Raw genomic sequence first — 21,291 nt, forward strand, 5'->3', positions numbered from 1 at the left:
ATATGTTTGAGGTGATGGTTATCTTTCAACATTCAAGTAAAAGTTGTACTACATTAGGGTTATGCCGTCTCTGTACTTGATAATTAAGTGGTCGTCAGCGGCGGCTTCGGATTGTAAAGTGTTCCTCAGAGAAATGCTTCTCAAGAGCAAGTACCAGGAGCTTCTGAGTTAGAATTACAACATATCTTCTAGGGAGGAATGGGGGAGGGAAGGGCCCATAGATTACTGGAACACCATGAATCTCTTCTAAGACAAATCAAGAGCTGCAATTCGTTCCCGCCATGAAAAGTTTTCGGGTGCTAAAAGCTCCGGCCAAAGAACCCGTCGAACAACTATTTTCGGGGAGCGATTATCAGGGGAAACTTGAGCAGAGCACCGCAACGGACCCTGAAATACATGGTGGCCTTGACTTGAGAAAAAAACTGCTGGGCCTTCATCACCAAATCCCTGCTGAGTGTTGAAATGGGTTCAATTTCGGATGACTTGCGATGGCCACCGAGTCGGGTAAATTAGCAGGAGCAACTGCTTTGTAGATAGGATCCAGGTTATTCAGAAAGAGGGGGATAAGCAACAATCTCCACAAGGTCTAGGAATCTATCGTCAGCCCATCCTATGAATTGAAGTCTGACTCAGTTGATCCAAAATCACCCGACGCAATGGTCGTTCTTTCACCGTTTAGTTACCGTATCGCACTATGTGGCGATTGGAGAATCTTGCGATTGAACTGTAAATAGGAATAAACTTTCCTGATAAATTAATAAGCGCGTCATATATATATATCAGAGTTCGTTCCACTCTCACTTTAGTAATAGTTGAAAGCATAAGCTCATCACGATGCTATGCATTCTGTAAATCTGATGGATGAAACGATCCATTTAAGGCCTTTGATGAAGCTATAACGTTCGCAATTTCTTTGGCATAGGTTCTTACAACGTCTTCGACAGAGCTACGATGACCAAATATTACGAGATCATCCCTTTTTAATATCCAAGTGAGAACATGTCAAAATGATTGTAATGCTCGTGCAGCCAGAAAGTATGTATGCAACACTCCACCCTTCATAAATCAGGTTAGTCCTCTTGTAGTTTGCCATCTGGTGGTATGTGCATCAATGCGAAGTGTCGCATGTATACTTCCTAGCGGCACGAGTACATCGCATGTCAAAAGGCTTATAAGAGATTGAGTGAGATATGAAATCTAGAAGCACAGAAAGTGGGAAAAAAGTAACAAAGATTAGCGGCCAGCCTGCCACATGGGATAAAGAAAAGTCAAAAACAGTCGCGGCGTCGCTGGGGGTATTTTGGTGCAACTACAGAGTAGAAACGGAGTAATCCGTCTGAAGGGCAGGGCTTACCCAGTTCGCATTCTCGCTAAGCGGCGGATAAATAGGACTTACATATACGGACCCATATATTCGACACCCTCTACACCACCCACACGGTTCGCCCGTTTGGTCATCTCTACCAACTCTCAAGAGCAGGATGATATCATTTGATGCTTCAGTCCTTATAATCATGCATATATACCTGATTATATTAAAGGATGTAACCTTCTTCATCTGTTCAGCCTACCAAACCCAAAACTTTCATGCCAAACGTAGTCGTTTGGGGGGCGGAATCCGGGGCAACTTCCTATAAGAAGAAAGGTCGCTTGAAAAATATCGATTCCAACCTTGTCGACGCGTGTGGTTGCTTTTCTGTCCGGGGAACTGAAACATGTCTCCGGCACTGTACCGAAGATTTACAGTGCCTCAAGACTCAAGAGCCTGTCATTGGGGATTCCTACCGGGTGCTTATCGGTATCTTGCCGGCATGTTCTGATTTAGAGTTTCCAAAAAACTTTAAACGTTCAAGTTAAATGCATCCCCTTGTCTAACGAACATTTCAAGATGGGATGGTCGAATAGGGATCCTCTTATTCCTCCAAAAGGATTCACTTTGAAATATATGTTATTTACATAATCTCCACAACATAAAAGTCTACTTCAATTATGTCTTTCCTTGGTTGTTTTCGCTTTGAATCCTCCAAATTGACTCCTGAAGATCGTCGTTGAACCACGTTATAGAAGGTCTGGTAGTCTCCTGACACTTCTCTCCTTTCGACAAATCCATTTGCCTAAGGAGTGCGCCATGTCTCTAACATACGAGCAATTCAACACGCTTGATATCACAGAGAGAGTTACGTCAGCCGTTTCTATCGTTGGTAATCTATTCATAGTCATCACATACTTTTTTTGTTCATCCTTCGACAAACCAATCAATCGACTCATTTTCTTCGCATCATGGGGAAATATTGGTTCGAGTATCTCGTGCCTGATATCTCAGCTTGGCCCGGCATCGAGGATAGATAAAGCAAAATTCGATGCCTCCGGAATATGTCAGGTCCAAGGTTTCTTGGTGCAGATGTTCCGTGGAGTTGATTGTTACTGGGCATTCTTCATGGCCATCAACGTATATCTCATTTTCTTCAGAGGATTTACCACACATCAATTAAGGAAGTTGGATATTTGGTATTTGGTTGCATGCTATGGGCTTTCCTTCATACCCGCTTTTATATTCCTATTTATATCGACAAAATCGCGAGGTCGTATTTACGGATCAGCTATTGTTTGGTGCTGGATTAGCGAAGATTGGGATTGGATGCGATTGGTTTTCTTGTATGGTATTGTCTGGTGAGTACTGCGATCCGAGCTTCTAGTATTCTTCTCGAATTTGATCACGTTTACTGATCCGATATCCATAGGGTTACTATCCTTTTCGCTCTTGTCGTATACATTATGGCCGCCAAAGTAATCTGGTCCAAACGTGAGCATCTAGAGGGCTTCCTCAACCCCCTGAACGAAAATCCATTCGCAAATACCGTTACGACTGAAATCGAAATAACCTACGAAGAACGATCCATCGTCAAAGATGCCGGCGATCAAGGCATTTCTGAAAGCATATTGCACTCGGATCAATATGAGGTAGAAATCCAGGCGACACCTCATCAAAAACAACAAGAATCCCAGGTGTATCAGATGCGAAGAATGAGAAGTTTGACCAGAGAGGTTGCAGAGTCTGGAACCAACCCGGAGGCTTGGCTGTATGCACGAGTGGCTATCCTCTTCTTTCTTGCTATGATTATTACTTGGGTTCCCGCGAGCGTCAATAGAATTTGGCAAATGGCGGATCCATCGACGGTTAATTTCCCGCTGAACTACATTGAATCATTAATGTTGTCGCTACAGGGTGTTTGGAATGTGATTGTGTATATCATCACATCACAAACCGCTTGTCAGAGGTTGGCATATCGATTGTTTTCGAGAAGTTCGAGGAGTAAAACGAGGTTGCCCAGCGGGAGTCCCGAGAGGTATCCATCAGGTGGAAAGCAAAGGCTTGAGAGCGTTGCTAGTAAATGATGGGAAATTGGGTGCTATGTAGCTTCGCTTATTAACTGTATTTATTGTAAAAAAAAGAACATTTTTCATCTTAACGATCTATTCATACCCGTAACTTTGGAAATATTTACAAGACCCTGCAACGCCCATAAACCTTGAGTCGGCACTCGTACCTCATAATTCATATCTAAAATCTCAAATCCCATCCGATTGTTGGGCCCAACTTGGGTAATTCCTCTGCAACACTCTGTACATCCTTGTCACCCCTACCACTTAAACAAATAACAATATCTTGATCTTTGCTCATGGTTTTGGCCAATTCTACTCCTCCCCATACTGCATGCGCAGTTTCCAAAGCAGGGATGATACCCTCCTTCTCACTGATCAATCTGAATCCTTTGAATGCCTCGGCATCGGTGGCGGCAACAAATCTCGCACGCTCAGTATCTTTCCAATTACTTAATTCTGGTCCAACACCAGGATAATCTAAACCAGCAGATACGGAATGAGTCTCTGAGATTTGCCCATGTTTGTCCTGAAGGACATATGTACGGACACCATGTAAAACACCCTTTGTACCACCACTCAGAGTAGCAGAGTGGCGATCTGTATCTAAACCATCACCACCGGCCTCAACACCAACTAGTTTAACACTTGGATCTTTTGAGAATGGGTAGAACATGCCAGCCGCATTACTACCACCTCCAACGCATGCAACAACAGCATCGGGGAGTTTACCACGCTTCTCTAGCATTTGAGCTCGAGTTTCGTTGCCGATGACGGATTGAAATGTTCTGACGATAGTTGGGAATGGGTGAGGACCAATTGCTGAGCCAATGATGTAATGGGTAGTGTCAAGCTTGACGACCCAAGAGCGCATAGCTTCATTAACAGCATCTCGAAGTGTACGCGAACCAGCTTCGACGGCGATAACCGATGCACCAAGGAGCTTAATTCTGAAAACATTGAGAGCTTGTCTTCTTACGTCTTCCTGTAAATTTAATTAGTGCTGTATTGAAGAAGCCAAGAGGAGACCCGAGAGGATAGAAAAAAAGATTGCTCAAACTCACAGCTCCCATGTAGATGGTACATTTCATACCAAACTTTGCGCACACAGTCGCTGTGGCCACACCATGCTGTCCTGCACCAGTCTCTGCAATAATCTCGGTCTTTCCTAATCGTCTAGCAAGAAGAATTTGTCCTAAAGCATTGTTGATCTTATGACTTCCGGTATGGTTCAGATCTTCTCTCTTCAACCAGATCTTTGCACCACCAGCGTATTCAGTAAGTCTTTCAGCCTCATGCAATTGACCTGGTCGTCCCATCCATGGATAATACGTTCGGTATTCTTCCCAGAATGCTGGATCATCCTTGATGGCATTAAATCCTGCTTCAAGCTCTGATAAACAATCCATGAGCGCCTCTGGTACGTATTGTCCACCAAACTCTCCGAACTTCTGAGATGCGATTTTTGGATCTATGGGGCCATTGGTATTTAAGGCCTCGATCTGATCAGCCAAGCCGGGTCCTGATCTGTCGTCGTCTCTAACGACAGCATCGACGGTAACATTCTCTCCGCTAGGCTCTTGGGCAACACCCATTGTCTCGGCCATTCCAACCTCTCTAGTCAGACCCTCACCGTCACTTGGAGCACCCCTTCTCCCGCAAACTTCCGCACAGTATTCTTCGACACTTTTTGCGATGTTTCCGGCAGCTGCTTGATTGACGGTATTGATGATTTGACTTCCGATAACGACTCCATCGGCGATTTTTGCGACCTGTAAGAAATGTTCTCTCGTGCTAACACCGAATCCTACAGCGGCTGGAACGTTTCCCGAGTATTCTTTGACTCTTTTCAATAAACCTTCCAAACCTGCATCCATTGAACCTCCTGTGGCTCCAGTAACACCCATTCTTGAAACGACGTATATGAAAGAGTCTGCAAGCTTGCAAAGAAGCTTCATTCGGGATTCGGAAGTCGAAGGAGCGATGAGAGGAACGTAAGATAATCTGTTGAACAGAAATTGTAAGCCATATATTCAAATGCGACATATCAATGCTCCCCTAAGAACTCACCCTCCGCTTGTACAAAACTTTCTGAAGCTCACAGCTTCTTCTGGTGGAAGATCACAAACGATGAATCCATTGACACCAGCTTCTCGACAATCCTTCAATAATCTTTCCTCTCCGTAACTCAAAAAAGGGTTGTAATAACCCATGAAAAGAACCGGAGCTCTTAATCCCTTCTTTCTTGCATCTCGTACCATTTGTAAAACCGAAGTAACTGTTATACCATTTTTCAAAGCTTGAGTATTTGCTTTTTGAATCGTGGGTCCATCCGCAGTAGGATCTGTGAACGGGATACCTAATTCGATAACATCTGCGAACAATTGTCAACTTCCACACAGTCAATTGGAAATGAGGTATCACTTACCGGAACCACCAGCCTCCATCCCTAATAGGATATCAACGGTATCGTGTGCTTGAGGGAAGCCAGCAGTGATGTATGTTACCAATGCGGATCTTCCTTCTTTCTTGCATTGTGCAAATGTCCTCTTTAGATGGTCCATTTTGGATTACCGATTGATCGGTATGGGAAGAAGTGTTATGGGAAGAAGGAAATCTAAGAGAAGGAGGGAAATGTGATGATTGATATATGAACAAATTTTTCTAAAATAGAATCCAAGTTTGATTTCTTTCTTGTATATATATAATTCTTATTGATCATCCCAAAAAGTGAGTCAAAACCGACGCCCCTCACTAGTTATCGCTCAATTAAGTCACCGCCTTGGCAAAATCTCGCATTCTCTTGCCAGTTGAATCTTTAATTTCGTCATGACCTGCTCGGGTATCAATCTCCTTCTCCTTGCCACAACATAATAATCCGGCTGATATAAAATAATTGTCCGTGAACAACCGATTCTAAGACGGTACACTAAAGTCGATATCTAATTCCTCTTATCATTAAGCTCTCGGTCTCCTAAATTGAACATCAATTAAAAAATGTCGCGACTGTTACCATCAAGATTTCTTCTTCCCTCCCGCCGCTTCTTCTCACAAACTACTTGTCGAACAGCATTCGCAACAGGTCCATCCCCACCACGCTTGCCACCAAAGGAACAAGAAGAATTTGAACGTCTGCAGCGCTCCTCTACTGGTGCATTCAGCACCCCGAAAACTGACGTTGTTACCAATACATTAAAGACTTCGACGCGAACAAGACCACAAATCAATCAATCACCTGCAACAACTGTTGCCGAAAAGGAGGATATAGAGTTGGCTGCTGTGAATGCTAGAGTATCTGCTACAGGAAAAGGAGAGGAGTTGCACCCGGATATTCGCAGAGGCGCGAGGCCAGAATTTGAAGGGGATATCAATCCAAAGACTGGAGAGGTTGGTGGTCCAAAGAATGAACCTTTGAGGTGGGGAAGTTCAGGTGAGAGGGGCGACTGGAGTTATAATGGTAGGGTTACGGACTTTTAAATCCTGTCAGAATGGGCTGCAAATTTGAGAAGAATGTACAAACAAGTTTGAATGGCATGATAACATAATGCAGTTTAAGAGCTGCTATCCAAGTCAACTTCTATTTCAAACTAAAACCTGGTGTGGACTTTGATTTACAAGGAATTATGTAAAACCGTCTCAGTGGATATTCCCCCTCTCAAACAACTATCTCATTATCTTTATATCGGCAAGTCTTCGTACTGCTTTATTTCCTATTCTTTCCCATATCTACATTCTTATTATCATTCCCATGTACAGGAGACTAGCAATACATCTACTTGTGTATAGTTAATATACATAGGAAGTATCTGTGTATGCAACGATAGCTATCGTCCTAAAAGGGTGCACTCTTTCTCAAAGTATTGACATAATCTTATCATTGAACCTGCAGCTAATGTGCTTCTTGGTTATGACCTTTTGTCTACTATATCTTATGGATATCAGGGTTGAAAACTGTGATTGTTATGATTATTTGTGTGAAGCTTTATAAATGCATTGCTCTTCTGCTGAGAGAAAGGAAGACTACCTTCTCTTTCTACAAATAAATGAACGTCAATTGGCTGATGCTCTATTGTTCATTCTTTTACTGTGACTCGAAGTTCTAGGCTGAAGTGCAAAGGTCAAAGTGCCTTTGTTGTGAATAAATGCCGGATTTGGGGTCTTGTCAACTCCTTTCATGTTTCCACTTCATCTTATTTCTTTTGTTGATCTGGAACTTGGCTGTTCTATCCGATCCTTGATTTTGGTATACGCTCGTTCTCTTCTGTGCCTCGTTCCCTTTTGTGCCATCTCGTATATATTCCAGATCACACAGAAAACATAATTCGGCATTGGAGAAACCATTCCAAAAAATTAATCTTTCCAATCAGTATCCGAAATGGCCCATCGTAGTCAAAAGACTGAAGCTGAAAAGCTTGCAGGCATGTTAGCTATACATGCGGAAATGACTCGCGGGTGGAAAGCATCACAATTTCACGCCGTTCAAAAAGAATGGGTGGAAAAAACGATATTTCCTCTGAAGCTAGTAGTGGATTCAGCGTTATTAATGGGGATTGGATCGATCCAGGGTAACACAAATGGATCTTACAAGTATGATGAAAATTACGGTTCGACAGATGAGGAACAGGGCGAAGATATTCGCAATTTTTCTCAATTGGTTGGCTTTGAATGTTGGATTGATATCTTGAGTAAGTATCACATTTTTGGATTTTTAATTCATCTGCCCTCTTGATCCCTCTTGTTAAACACATGAATAACATTTCACAGGGCAAAAATTCGATATTCCACCAAATAAAGTATACTTTCAGGAACCGGGTTTCACCGATCTCGAAAAATCATTCATCACTTCACTTGGCCATACAGTATTAGAACATCCTCAAGCATTCAAAATACTCACACGACGAACATTTCTCTGTTCTTGTCGCCTCTTTAAAGATGTTGTGGCAGCTTGCTTCAGCGTTGCCATGCCGGACCTGGCTGTTATGTCACCGCTTTGGATAGATAGTAAGTAGAGAGCCTTTACATTATTTTGCACTCGGAACCGCGTACTGGGTTGTTTGTAATACGGTCCCGCAAGGCTGGATTTTGATTTCTGAACCCTCGATACTGAATGTGCGTGAAAAATTAAATTTGTTGGAGGGTTGCAAGTTCATCATCAATGACCCAGAGTATAATGCAACATTGAAAGCTTTCAACCCCAAAATGTATTCCGTAGCGATCGCGTCCTCTACGCAGTATCAGAGTTTGAAAGGATCAAATCTTCACTCACCATTATCGATGTTTGAGGAAACCCCATAAACTAATTTTTGGTTCGTAGGTTGGGTAACATCTCCATATTTTGAGGGAGGACCAAATTATAACAGGTTAGTGTTTTTATGAGTCACGTATGTAGCCAGGTCTGACTGAACAACCTAGAATGAGGCGAACTATCCGTCGGTACGTCAGGACACACCTCAGCCAAAAGCAAGGCCCAATCTTTGAACGCACGCGCGACGTGGACCTCAGTAATCTAGGTATAGACAGACTGATGCATGGCTGGCTCCAAGACGTGGAGTGGTATTGGACGCCGGATGATTTGAGTGTAATAGGAGATATAGGCGAACCGATAAATCAAGATGTGTGGCGTTTCGGGGCTGGGATCTATGGGGTAATAGATTCGCTGGGAGGAGGGATGGATTATGTGAAGATGGCACTAGAAATGCATAGGAGGCGTCGCGAGGAAAGCCCGTTAAGTGATATTCCTAGTGGATCTGAGTGGGAAAATGAGTGGAAAGCAGATGAACCGGAGCCAGAGCCAGAGCCGGAACCGCAGCCAGAACCGCAGCCAGAACCGCAACCAGAACCGCAACCAGAGCCGAAACCAGACAAACCGCTGCCATCTGGAAAAACAATTCCCAGATCCCCTCCCTATCGTGATAGCTATCACGGTAATAAGAGACGACTAACACGAGTAAGAAAGCTCCGGGCATATCGCGATGATGGTACGGTAAACTTTTTATGATGGCCTTATGCTCGGAACATGGAAGTTTTAAGTTCCTAGAAGAGTTGGTCTTCTCGAAGGTTTTGATAGGAGTGTATTGTTGGTTTGTTGGTGTTTGGGATACTTGGGAGAGGGATTTATTAAAGTCAATATTAGGCGTTTGAAGAGGTAATTTGGAGTAGTGGTTTGGATGCATTGGCGCTTGGTGTGTACTTTCATGCACCTAGATAGTTAATCGCTTTGGTATGAAAGTTATTGGGATTTAGAATACCTAGTGGTCAATCCGATTTTTTGATCTTAATTTCTTGAATATGTATACTTAGTCGTTGTACAACTAACGGTAAATTGCTCACACCATTCAAATTCTAGAATATTACTCTCATGTTATTAAAATCTCTATCTTTTCACTCTTATATCGTGTAAATGCTAGCCGGTAATGAGTAAACTCTACTTTTTAGATATAACTTACGACTTGTTTTAAATTCATAAATTCTATACTTACAATATAGATTCTAGCATTCTATTTCTATTTCCATGTCTACCCCCCTCCCCACTCGCCTCCTAGCAATAAATTCTAAATCCCATCATAAACTCTTCCCTTCCATTATAGATTCTACTACGAAGGTATGTAGCTAATTAGTATAGAATCCGACCAGAGGCGAATAAGTAGAGTATAATTACTTTTTATTATTGTGTGATAGTAAGATACTTCACAACTGTATAAATCTTTTTTTTATTCCGAAATAGTTTCTATACACCTATGTAGCCCAGTACTATGAATTAGAGCGGTACTAGTATTTTTCGTCTTTATCTTCAACCCCCCCGTTTAATATCATATAGCAATCCTCATTAGTATTATAACTACAAATCTCTCGAAATTCAACATTATTAATTCACCACTCAAACTCAAATTAGCATTCATTGTGAGATATCAATTTTCTTTTACTGGATAGTAGATATTCAAGTAGGTTGTATATAATCACTCACTCACTCACTCACTATCTAACCATCTAATCATTCAACCATCCACCCTATATAATAAATACCCTTTACCCTTCAGAACTTCCACCTACTAAATATTCTACATTCTAGAATGGAAATCATCGTTTGGTGGAAAGGGGAGATGGATTATCTGTGATTTCTTTGTTTCATTCTCTATTGTTCCTGTGTGTTCTTTTTGATTGTCTTCTATTCATACCACATACTCAAATCCCAACTGAACATCACGCCATGTAATAAGATATTATATGGAATATACACAACGAGAGGTTTCATTCGCTCGTGATGTCTTTACCATGTATAATTTATACTATGTTGATATATACCCACCTCATCTCATCTCACACCACTCCATCCCCTCCCCATCTACCCCGCCACATTCTCCGCAACCCTCCTCCCATCACTCCCCACCATCCCCTTTGCCCTCTCCTCCTCCCCATCCCCCCCCTCTCCCAACAACCCCCCCAAAGCCTCCACCCCCACATTCCCCCCACTAAAAACCACACCAACATCCCACCCCCTCTGCCCCGCCTCCCTCTCCACCATTCCCCTAAACCCCTCATGAAACAACACCGTCGCAAGCCCCACACACGCACTGGGTTCCACGACAACCTTCATCCTCTCGAACACCAACCTCATTGCCTTTTTGATCTGTTCCTCCGTCACACCATACATATTCTCCACCAACCTCCTCTCAAAAATAACACTCCACGGAATCCTTCCCACGGGCGTGCGCAATCCATCCGCGATCGTAAGACTCTTCACACTTTCAATTCTCTTGCCCTGTTCGAAACCACGGCGTCCATCATCCGCACCCTGAAACTCGGGTTCCGCGCCAAAAACACGGATTCTTTTTCCTTCGCATGAAAGTGCAACACCGGATACCATACCTCCTCCTCCACAAGGAGTAATAATAGCGTCTAATCCCTTTGCTTCCTTACCATCCTCTAGACCTACCCCTCTTTCGCTTTGTAATCGTCTAACTTGTTCCGCCAATTCCAAGCCCATGGTTCCTTGCCCAGCAATAATATCCGGATGATCGTATGGCGGCACAAGTTTAGCGCCTGTTTCCTTGACAACTTCTTCAACCATTGCTTCTCGCTCTACAGATGTTGACCCGCTGAATCTGACATTTGCGCCGTAACCTTTTGTCGCCGCGATCTTTGAGGGGGTCGAGATGGTAGGCATGACGATGTGGGCTGGGATACCGAGTTCACGGGCTGCGAGTGCGAGGGCTTGTGCATGGTTTCCTGTCATCAGAGTTGTGTTAGCATTTTGAGCCTCTAGATATCGTTGGCAGATTGGAAGAATTATAAATAGAGATGATAACAATAGCAAAGAGCAATTCGCAAGCCAAGAGAAAATCAAAAAAGATCAGTGAACATACCACTACTATGTGTTACCACACCCCTCTGTCTCCAACCTCCTTCTCCATGTCCAGCTTCGACCCCTCCTTCTGCCTCCTCTAACCTCTTCAATGCATGAAAAGCCCCTCTAACTTTAAAGGCGCCCACCCTCTGTAGATTCTCACATTTAAACCATAGTCTAAATTTTGGCCTCGCAGGTTCCTTTCCTTCCCACTCTGTCCCTTTCAATGCCTCCACAGTCTGTGGTGCACTCGCTATTTCGTCAATTGTCCTATTTGTTAGAACTGGGGTATAATGAATATGCGATTTAATAAGTTCGTGAGCATCCAAAACCGATTGGCGATTAAGAGGGAGACGGGTGTTGGGATTTGCCATTGTAAGTTCTGATCTAAATTGAACACACTTGTATATGTATTAACATGATCCAGAAATAATTGCAATATCAAGGACGTAGCTACTAAACATATAGCATAATAAACATGGTGGGGGTGGGGCATTGCCCGGATGATTCATATAAAATGAGACCCTGGTTTGGTGAAATTCATGCCGATCTCGGCTGAACAGGGAAGTATGAACAAGTGCACAAGTAGAGTCAATCACAAAAACAATTGGAAATATAATTTTTTGAATTCAATGGCTTAAACTTATAATTCCAGATACCGTTGATTAAAAAAACGGAAAGTCATGAGTGTATGATACAATTGGCCCAATTTCAAATATGCAACTCCAGCCCCACGGCCCCATTAACTATCCATTTAGTTGTTTTCAGGACGGAGGGAACTAATATAAATGTTAGTAATTATACAACATGCAGTGATGAATGATTGTAACTTACCGAACAGCCTTTCCTGCTCTCCAGATCTCCAAATCACGGATTTCCTTCATCTCGGCCTCATACTTCTCACGGTAATCCTTCTGGGAGTTGAACTCGAGGGATCTTTGAGTCTCCTTTCCGGTCTTGACGGAGTCATACAAGTCGTTGAAGACTGGCTTCAAAGCATCCTTGAACTTTCCGGACCAATCGATAGCACCACGACGAGCAGTGGTAGAGCAAGCCTCGTACATCCAGTCCATACCATTGGCACCAATCAATGGATACAAAGATTGAGTAGCCTCCTCAACAGTCTCGTTGAAAGCTTCACTTGGGCTGTGACCTTGCTCACGGAGAACCTCGTATTGTGCGAGGAACATACCGTGGATACCACCCATCAAGCAACCACGCTCACCGTACAAGTCAGAGTAAACCTCCTTCTCGAAGGTGGTCTCGTAGAGGTATCCAGATCCGACACCGACACCGAGAGCGATGGCCTTCTCTTGTGCCTTACCAGTAACATCTTGGAAAACGGCGATGGAAGAGTTGATGCCACGACCCTCACGGAAGAGAGTTCGGACAGTGCGTCCAGATCCCTTTGGTGCAACGAGGATGACATCAACGTCAGTTGGGACATCGACCTTGGTTTGGTCCTTGAAGACTGGGGAGAAACCGTGGGAGAAGTAAAGAGTCTGCAATAGTCAGTTTTGATCATTGGAAACTTGAATATTTGTACGTACCTTTCCCTTGGTGATCTGGGGCTTAAGTGCTGGCCAAGTTTCACTTTGAGCAGCATCAGAAAGCAAGTTCATGATGATGGTACCCTTGGAAATAGCCTCATCAACCTCAAAGAGGTTCTTTCCTGGAACCCAACCATCTTGTTGAGCATCCTTCCATGATTGACCGTTCTTTCGTACACCGACTACAACATTAAGACCGTTATCACGCATGTTCAAAGATTGAGCATGCCCTTGGGAACCGTAACCAATAATGGCCATTGTGTCATTCTTAAAGTATTCCTGGAAGATAGATATTAGCAAAAGTCAATGTTAGAGATTATAAGTTGTAAATCATACCTGGAGTCTCTCAACTGGCCAGTCGGCTCTCTCTGTTAAAGTTGTCAGTTTCCATTAATATCCAAATTGCAGTCTGAAATCATACCGTAAACCTTCTCCTTTGTGCCAGCAAAGTCAATGGTCTTTACACCTCTGACTTGTTGGGAAGCTCCAACAACAGCACGGGCAGCGGAAGGTCTGGCTGAGGCATTGATAGCAGAGACAAAGGTTCTGCGTGCTGGTGCAGTCAATTGACGTGCAACTGGTCTAGCGACTCTGGAAAATGTACGGGCAGCCATTTTGAAGGAAGAAGTGAGTGGAGATCAAAAAAAGGAAGAGTAACAAAAGGGTATTTTGAGGTTTAAATCAAAAAGTTGTAGATGTGACTCTTCGTCTTTTTGTTGTGGGCAACAGTAGCTAGGAAATTTTCCTGCCCGGTTCCGGAGGTAACTTTGACAGGGGTATTCTCCAGTATCGCACTTTATGGTGGATGGGAAAGTCTTGGCAAGCCAGCAGCGGGTTGTATTACAATGTGAATATCATCCAATCAAATGATTGATTTTGACTTGTAAAAAGTAAAAATGACTTATGTGCACGTGCGTCTTAAAATCGACCTTAATTTAGTAAATTATTAAGATTTACAAAAACTTTAAATCCCTGTAAATATTGTTATATTGTTATATTGTTATATGGTTATATGGTTATATGGTTATATCTCTTTCTACCTGCTAGTGAGATACTCCTCCTATACATAGGTAGTCATGTTCACCCCCATCATTCATACTCAGATAGGTAGTTACGTTTCGAAATTATATATAACTGATATAAAAATCGACAATCTAGATCATCTATCTATCCGAAAGGAAAGGAAGGCTATAGTGGAAATTCGGCCACATCACAGCCTCACCCATCCCTCCGGTATTGTTCCGGCCACGGTCCAAGCCGTGAAATAGCGTGTATTAATTTACAAATGATTGACTGCTAGAAACTGGCCTTGCATGCTCCGACTTGCCTAGTAGACCCCGATACATGGAATTTACAGTAGTAGTGTGGAGATAGATAGATCAAGTTACCAAGTAGAATGTTTTCATTTACAAATATGACTCCTTCACTATGCCTCCATAAACCGGAGAAATCATAACACTCGTTCGTATATTCAAGGGGTTGACATCAGAATCAGATGTACTCACGAAATGATACTCCGGTAGTCCTCCGGTAGTCATTGCTCTCGACGTTTTACTCCCCTTTACTTCAATGTAGAAAGATCTCTGTTTGTTTGTATATATTCATTCATTGTATTAACCATGATGACTATGATGACTACTCCCTCCTTACCCTCTGGTCCAAACACAATGTAACCTATCCTTTCTACAGCCACAACACAAAGTCTGATATAAGATCAGTAGCCAAAAAGGCTACATGAAAGGTCCTCGATCTCCAAATAGAAAGAAAAAACGCCCACTATGCCCCGTCCTCATGTTGTGGCCTTACACATTGGTGCGTGGTGCTGGAAATGTAGTACTTGTCCGGATCGTATAACCCTATCTTGACATCGTTTGTATTGTTGCATAATGCATATTGAAAGCATAGTAAATGTTTAATCCATATGCCTTCTCTCTTCAAACCTTCAGTACTCTATCGAATGAATTATTTTTGACAGATCCACCTCCCATAGCAGATCTCACATTCCGTTTGAATCCCTCTCGGTTTGATCTCAAATCCTCAGCAGCTTCCTTATTGAGTGGATCCGAGGCGTTTGGTTCGAGGAAAAGGAACTGTTCATCCAGTCGTCAGTACAAAGTAACTTCGCATACCCATAGATACCATGTATATCCATGAAAACCGATTCCCAAAACATACCTGCAGTCCAATAACAATTGCTTGTAAGTTCAACACTGGTTTCCAGTCCTCCCTCAGAATATTTAAACAAATCTTTCCCTCAACATCGATATTTGGGTGGTAGATCTTCTGTTCACAGTTGACCTTGGGCGGTTCGTGTGGGAACGTTTCTGGAACAGCGAATTTGAATTTGAAGATTCCACCCTTGTACATGCCTTCATCTGGTTCGATATATAGGAAGAAGTTGAGAATATCGTCTTCGTCGGGGAAATCGGTGCGCATAGTAGAGGGCAGCGACATCTCAGCAATATCTGACAGCGCACGATGTTAGTCCTCATATATGCATGCCCAATACAATCTCATTCTGTGTCCTTCCGTATACGCTCAAAAGCCTGGAATCTGTTTCTCTTACCTTTTTGCAATCTAAGTTGTGCGGCTGTGACCTTCTTCTTCTTAATACCCGCAGCAGCATCGGCATTTGCCTCTTGCTGCTGTTTTTGTTTCTGCGTACAATATCAGTATTCCGAACGCGTTACACATCGTTGCCGGAATCCCAGTTCTGTTGCGCACATACCATAGACCATATCTTCAACATCTTGACTATTGATGACTCTTCAACTGGAGTCTGGAGAGTGCAGTTCTGGAGTTGGGAAGTTGAGAATTATATTGAAATAATGTTTGAGAATGACATTTAACAATGAGGGAAGAGTAAGCGAGAGGTCGTTTTGTACCCAGTTATAAAAGTATAGGAACTTGAGAAAGTGAATAGCTCCAGTCGGTTGTATCAAAATGATGTTATAGAATGTTGTGATTTGTCAAATATACAATAATACGGCTGCTACAGTAGGAATTTTTGGTTGCTGACGCCTTGCCGAAAGATATGAGGCGGGCTGGCGGGGTTCGATTTCTTATCAAAAGCATCACGCGAGTGGCCAACCCATTCCGTACCACATGTAAGTTCCGTATCAAATTTCTCATATAGTTTGCTACAGTGCACATTGGATTTTTGATGAGATGACATCTAACTCAATAGATACGAATGGTTATTCATTCATAAGGGTATTCAATAGTATTAAACGGAAACGCCTACTCAAACATGCAATATAGAGAGACCGCCTAGAAAGAAGAAGAAAATCTCAAAGCTCCCATATGTGCAAGCAGAAATGCAAAAGATGATTGCTTGCTATAGGTTCACGCGCTGATTCCTTTCCAATGATAGGTGCTCACGCTCCGTATAAAGTGTCCATCCTCCTCTCCGCTCCCCCATTTTTTTTTTGCAAAAGAAACATTTATAACTCGTGACCTTTTAGTGGTACGAGTATCAATATCTGTTTCCAGAGTATGTATGGTTACTGGTGTAAGTCTTGTCTCTAACGTCTCATGAAGCAGCACATGATACCAGACTTGAACAAGAAGTAAGAACATCCGAGGAATCTAACAAGCGCCAAGAAAGCCGTTGAGTAAAGCAGAACTTCGAAGAACTTGGCAGTTCTTATTGATGCATTATTCTGAACAAATGTTAGCTGAAAATTCAAACTATTGTGGGCATAGAATAACTCACTCCGAAACCAAATCCATCAACACTGTCACTCGTGATAGCAACGGCCAACAAAGCGTTTGAGAATACCCAAGAGATCAAAAGCTTGGTTCTGAAAGATTTGTAAGAATCCTCCAAGGTCTTGCTCTCATCCTCAACTTCAGGAACAAATGGCTTAAGAGCACGCTTGACAGTTGCCTCAAACTGACTGTCGATATCCTCTTGCGGTCTGTCAATTTCTTCAATAACTGCTGCTTTACCATCAACCTTCGTAGTTTTAGCTGACGGAAGAGCTTCTGCCTTATCAGATCCCTTAGTACCCCAAGAAACATCGTGCCAATTACTGAAAGCGTAAACCATGAGAATGTTGATGTAAGATGACATGAGCAACAAGTATGGCCCGAAGGAATGAAACATGTGCCATGGATCCATGTACATGAAGGATGCAACGAAGTACAATCCAAATGTAGCAGCTAAAGCGAGAATAATGATACCAGCTCCGGAACTCGAGCTACTTCCAAAGAAACTCTCGAAGAAATCTTTCGCGTTACTAGTATCGAGACTTTCTCCTGATGAGAAAGCACGAACAACCAGATACATGGATAGGACAATGACATAGAGATTGATAGCACCAAAAACGATAAAGGATACGATATAAGTAACCTTAGATCCTTTAGGTCGATTACCAAGAGCCAGAATGAATTGAACGAGTAGGAATCCGAGGTAGAGATATTTCAGGATCGTGTTGACGATAGGGGTAGCAGTATCACCGAAAGGCCAGCCATGGTGAAGGGCAGTAGTGTCCGAAGCGGCAGTAGGGGTACCAACAAGATCCATAATAACAGTAGTTGTGAGCCAGAAAGAAGATAACATGAACCAACTGAGAAGGTTGGAGAAGACGTTGTATAAGAATTGAATATGCAAGAAGAACATGCGGACAATGTTATGTCCACTCTTGTACCTATGAAAGACGTTAGTAATTGACAGTCAGATTAAGCCGTCACGTCTAAACTTACATTCTGCCGAAATGCATGATGGAATACATTCCTGCTGCAAAGGAACCGTTGAGCCATCTTCTACGTTGACCAATGAATTCAGCAGCTCCTTCAGGTACATCAGTTTCTCCTTTAGCTGCCTTGATATAAGTCAAATGCCACTTGCTACCAGCCTTGGCTACAAGCTCGAAACAGAGAATTCTGTCCTCAGCCAAGAACATGTTCTTCTTGAAAATGTTCATTCCCTCGATACCCTTCTTTCCCAGAATCTTGGACAAAGTGTGATCTCCGTGGAAGTATTGCTCAAGAGGTCGTCCCATGATAGCTCGGAATCGATATGCAGAGAAAGCTCCTGGCAACACACTGACATATCCAAAAGAACTCTCTAGAGGCTTGTCGAGAATGTTACTGATCTTATATTCGAAGTTTTGGCCTGCAACAAGCGGGTTGAGGAGCTTTTTGCCTCCCTGTTTTTAAGTTAGCACTTCTGGCTTCATTAGGCTTTAATGAAGGAGTACGGATACGTACTTTGCCTAACATTGCGTGTATCTCTCCGCAAGCACCTCCTAGATCTTTGTCGTTGTAGAAACCTTCCCATAAAGACAACAGAGATTTAGGACCGGGCTTAGTACCGGCGTCCAAAAGGATGCAGACTTCCGGGTTAAGAAGGCGACCGAACGCATTGAACAGCCATCTATGAGAATTAATTTTCTTTGTATTCTTTGCCTTCAAGCAAAACATCATTTGGACCGGAGGAAGGCAGCTGGCGTCGCCCTCAACCGGGCGGACGAGTTGTTGGCTGGCAGTAACCGAGAGTTGCGTCGTATATTCGAAAACATGAGCAACGGTCTCCTTTCCATCAACATCTTTCTTCATGACACCATCTTGATAGATACCAATTGTAGCAAGAACGTCAAGTGTATCTTTGTCGCACGGGTCGATACCATCGAAAACAAGGCAGACAACAATCTTTTGCCATGCTGGTCCACCGACGTTCCAGAAATCAGATTTCTTGAGGTTGACAATGTCGCGGATATTTTGCATGACACCATGAAGAGTACGTGCAGTCAACTGTTTGTCTTCGTTGTAATAGGTAACGGCGATGAGCAACTCAGTATGGCGATTGTACATGGCAGGTCGTAGATTGTAACCGTTTTTCAGAGTAAACTCGTCGGGATCGCAAGTTGCAGCGGTATAACGCATGTGTGTGAACTCTTCGCTGCCACCTTCCAAATCATTCCTGTATTTTTGCTGGATGGCATTTTTGATAGCACTGGGTACTGGATGATCTACACTCAGGACGCTTCCCTGTACAAGCTTAACCTTTCTTGTAGCATAACGTTTGAGACCTCCAGTTTGAGGGGCTTGTCGTTGTCTCCATGCCTCTGTGGAGGTAGTCTCAGCTCGTGACAAAGGTGTTTCGGTTTGTGGATATGGGTTATCTTCTAACTGCTCGTTGTATGTGTGGGATGAATTGTAATCGCTGCTGTATGGTTGTGGATCGTTCGCATAAGTTTCTGTAAGACTGTAGGCAGAAACGGGTCTGACTGGAGGAGTATTCGCTCGAAGACCTCCTTGAGAGTGAGAGTCGTAAGGGCTGTTGAACGGGCCGCCGTGTCCTCCAGAATCGAGTAAAGGTAAAGCACCTTCCTCTTCATCTTGAGGATGATGGTACTGCAGGAATTATGGTTAGAGAAAGCTTTCCGACAGTCTGCGAAATGATAGAAGTTTTGAAACTTACGTTACCCCCTCCAGGTGGAAGGTCTTGGAGCTTATGCTCATCATAGCCTCCGTTTCCAGAGTATGCCATGGTTGTGGAAAAATAATCAAGAACCCTGTATTAAGTGATCGAGATTATACAAATGGTAAGTGTGATATTAATACTGACAAAATCTTTGAGATTTTATCAATAATTGATGAATGAGAGATAGATCAAAAGAGGAATGTTGGTTGTGTCCAAGATTCAGAAGATGGATATTCTTGTATGGCGGTGTCAATCCGTGGGCTTCAGGAACGGACCGTCAGATAGATCGAATCGACCTTCCCTCTCCTTGGCAACCTAAGTAAAAGAGTGAATGTAGTTCAACTCGAAATTCCTTATTTTGATTCAGAAATAAAACAATCAGTCAAAGATATAAAGTGCCAGTGGTGGCACCTTGATATTGAAGAGAGAATAAGAAGAAGTCAAAGAAGAAAAGAATGATGGATGAATCTTCTCCTCTCAGAATATGAAGTGGTGAAGTGGTCATGATATGGAGAATGGCTCAGAAAGGGTAATAAAAAAAGCAGCCCTGTTTCAGATTCTTGAAGTCAATAAAAAAATAGGAGGGATGGAATGGTTTCTCTATGATTTAGTTTGTTGTCTTGGTCTCCGCTATTTTCAAATCCCTTCAATTATTTTTGGGTTATTCAGAACCCTGAAAGTATTCTTTACCGATTTTTGAGCGCAAGTAATAAGACGATGTGAAATGAATAAAGAAATTTGAACTAATGAAATAATATTAAATAAATCGACTATACAAATGATATAATTATAAATGTCTACATAGAAAATATTCTAACATATACATTTTAAAACATTATTCAAAGCTAGATGACTTCAGTTCATGATTGGATTTTAATGATTTTAAATGATTTAATAATTCAAATGGTTTTAAGAATTTGAATGATTTCAGATATCTTGAAAGTTTTAAAGATTTAAAGAGTCTAAAAGATTGAAATCATTTAAGAGATTTAATAGATTCGAATATCTTAAAGATTTAAATAATTGAAAGATAGTACGCTAATACTAGCGCATCAGAGTACCTAGGTACATATAAATAGCTTCTACATAGTATAATAAGAACTTCGTCCTTCTTTTATACTATACACGTATTAAATGATAGCAAGTCCTTAGTTGACTATTTGTTTGAAATATATATTCGTATTAGTATATAACTATATCTTCGAGAGTAAGTTCTTTTATACTCATCATACTTATTAACGTCCTTAAGATATATACTTTCTATTAATTCATATACATTATAATTCGTAGTTAAAGATTCAAATATTATAAATGTTAAAAAGGATTTTAAAAATGTAAACGGTTTAAATAGTTTTAGAGATTTAAATAATTTGAAAAGTATAAAAGATTAATATTATTTAACAGATTTAAAGATTCTTAATGATTAAAATGGTATTAAAGATTTATAATTTTTTAAATAATTTAAGAAGTCTAAAAGATTGAAATTATATAAAAGATTTAAAGATTCTTAAAGATTTAAATAACTCGAGAGATTAAAATGATTTTAGATATCGAAACGACTTAAATAATTTAAAGAATCGAAAAGA

The 21,291-nt window shown here is 42.0% G+C and overlaps 8 protein-coding genes across 8 annotated transcripts; 3 read left to right on the top strand and 5 right to left on the bottom strand.

The window, feature by feature from the left end:
- Window positions 1-1,948: 1,948 nt before the first annotated feature.
- Window positions 1,949-3,396, top strand: EAF01_005676 (uncharacterized protein; the record flags this gene model as incomplete). The annotated part of the gene is made up of 2 exons (XM_038913930.1): window positions 1,949-2,670; window positions 2,742-3,396. Exons 1-2 carry the CDS (start codon window positions 2,129-2,131, stop codon window positions 3,394-3,396), a joined length of 1,197 nt encoding a protein of 398 aa, XP_038770379.1. The 5' UTR covers window positions 1,949-2,128.
- Window positions 3,397-3,562: 166 nt separating this feature from the next.
- EAF01_005677 (uncharacterized protein) lies at window positions 3,563-5,945 on the bottom strand (the record flags this gene model as incomplete). The annotated part of the gene is made up of 4 exons (XM_038913931.1): window positions 3,563-4,366; window positions 4,446-5,385; window positions 5,452-5,755; window positions 5,810-5,945. The coding sequence occupies 4 exons, from the start codon at window positions 5,943-5,945 to the stop codon at window positions 3,563-3,565; spliced, it is 2,184 nt and encodes a 727-aa protein (XP_038770380.1).
- A 433-nt stretch (window positions 5,946-6,378) lies between these two features.
- EAF01_005678 (uncharacterized protein) lies at window positions 6,379-6,858 on the top strand (the record flags this gene model as incomplete). The annotated part of the gene is made up of 1 exon (XM_038913932.1): window positions 6,379-6,858. The coding sequence occupies one exon, from the start codon at window positions 6,379-6,381 to the stop codon at window positions 6,856-6,858; it is 480 nt and encodes a 159-aa protein (XP_038770381.1).
- Window positions 6,859-7,756: 898 nt separating this feature from the next.
- On the top strand, window positions 7,757-9,379 carry EAF01_005679 (uncharacterized protein; the record flags this gene model as incomplete). Its single annotated transcript, XM_038913933.1, has 4 exons — window positions 7,757-8,066; window positions 8,146-8,382; window positions 8,696-8,741; window positions 8,794-9,379. The coding sequence occupies 4 exons, from the start codon at window positions 7,757-7,759 to the stop codon at window positions 9,377-9,379; spliced, it is 1,179 nt and encodes a 392-aa protein (XP_038770382.1).
- Window positions 9,380-10,723: 1,344 nt separating this feature from the next.
- On the bottom strand, window positions 10,724-12,099 carry EAF01_005680 (uncharacterized protein; the record flags this gene model as incomplete). Its single annotated transcript, XM_038913934.1, has 2 exons — window positions 10,724-11,607; window positions 11,745-12,099. The coding sequence occupies 2 exons, from the start codon at window positions 12,097-12,099 to the stop codon at window positions 10,724-10,726; spliced, it is 1,239 nt and encodes a 412-aa protein (XP_038770383.1).
- A 380-nt stretch (window positions 12,100-12,479) lies between these two features.
- EAF01_005681 (uncharacterized protein) lies at window positions 12,480-13,889 on the bottom strand (the record flags this gene model as incomplete). Its single annotated transcript, XM_038913935.1, has 5 exons — window positions 12,480-12,504; window positions 12,560-13,227; window positions 13,276-13,554; window positions 13,612-13,643; window positions 13,697-13,889. The coding sequence occupies 5 exons, from the start codon at window positions 13,887-13,889 to the stop codon at window positions 12,480-12,482; spliced, it is 1,197 nt and encodes a 398-aa protein (XP_038770384.1).
- A 1,320-nt stretch (window positions 13,890-15,209) lies between these two features.
- On the bottom strand, window positions 15,210-16,024 carry EAF01_005682 (uncharacterized protein; the record flags this gene model as incomplete). The annotated part of the gene is made up of 4 exons (XM_038913936.1): window positions 15,210-15,365; window positions 15,451-15,740; window positions 15,842-15,932; window positions 16,004-16,024. The coding sequence occupies 4 exons, from the start codon at window positions 16,022-16,024 to the stop codon at window positions 15,210-15,212; spliced, it is 558 nt and encodes a 185-aa protein (XP_038770385.1).
- A 775-nt stretch (window positions 16,025-16,799) lies between these two features.
- Window positions 16,800-19,771, bottom strand: EAF01_005683 (uncharacterized protein; the record flags this gene model as incomplete). The annotated part of the gene is made up of 5 exons (XM_038913937.1): window positions 16,800-16,937; window positions 16,991-17,927; window positions 17,983-18,428; window positions 18,490-19,635; window positions 19,703-19,771. The coding sequence occupies 5 exons, from the start codon at window positions 19,769-19,771 to the stop codon at window positions 16,800-16,802; spliced, it is 2,736 nt and encodes a 911-aa protein (XP_038770386.1).
- Between the last annotated feature and the right edge of the window lie 1,520 nt (window positions 19,772-21,291).

Source organism: Botrytis porri (genome assembly GCF_014898465.1).
Source record: "Botrytis porri strain MUCL 3234 chromosome Unknown BPOR_007, whole genome shotgun sequence".
In the NCBI taxonomy this organism is placed as follows: Eukaryota; Fungi; Ascomycota; class Leotiomycetes; order Helotiales; family Sclerotiniaceae; genus Botrytis; species Botrytis porri.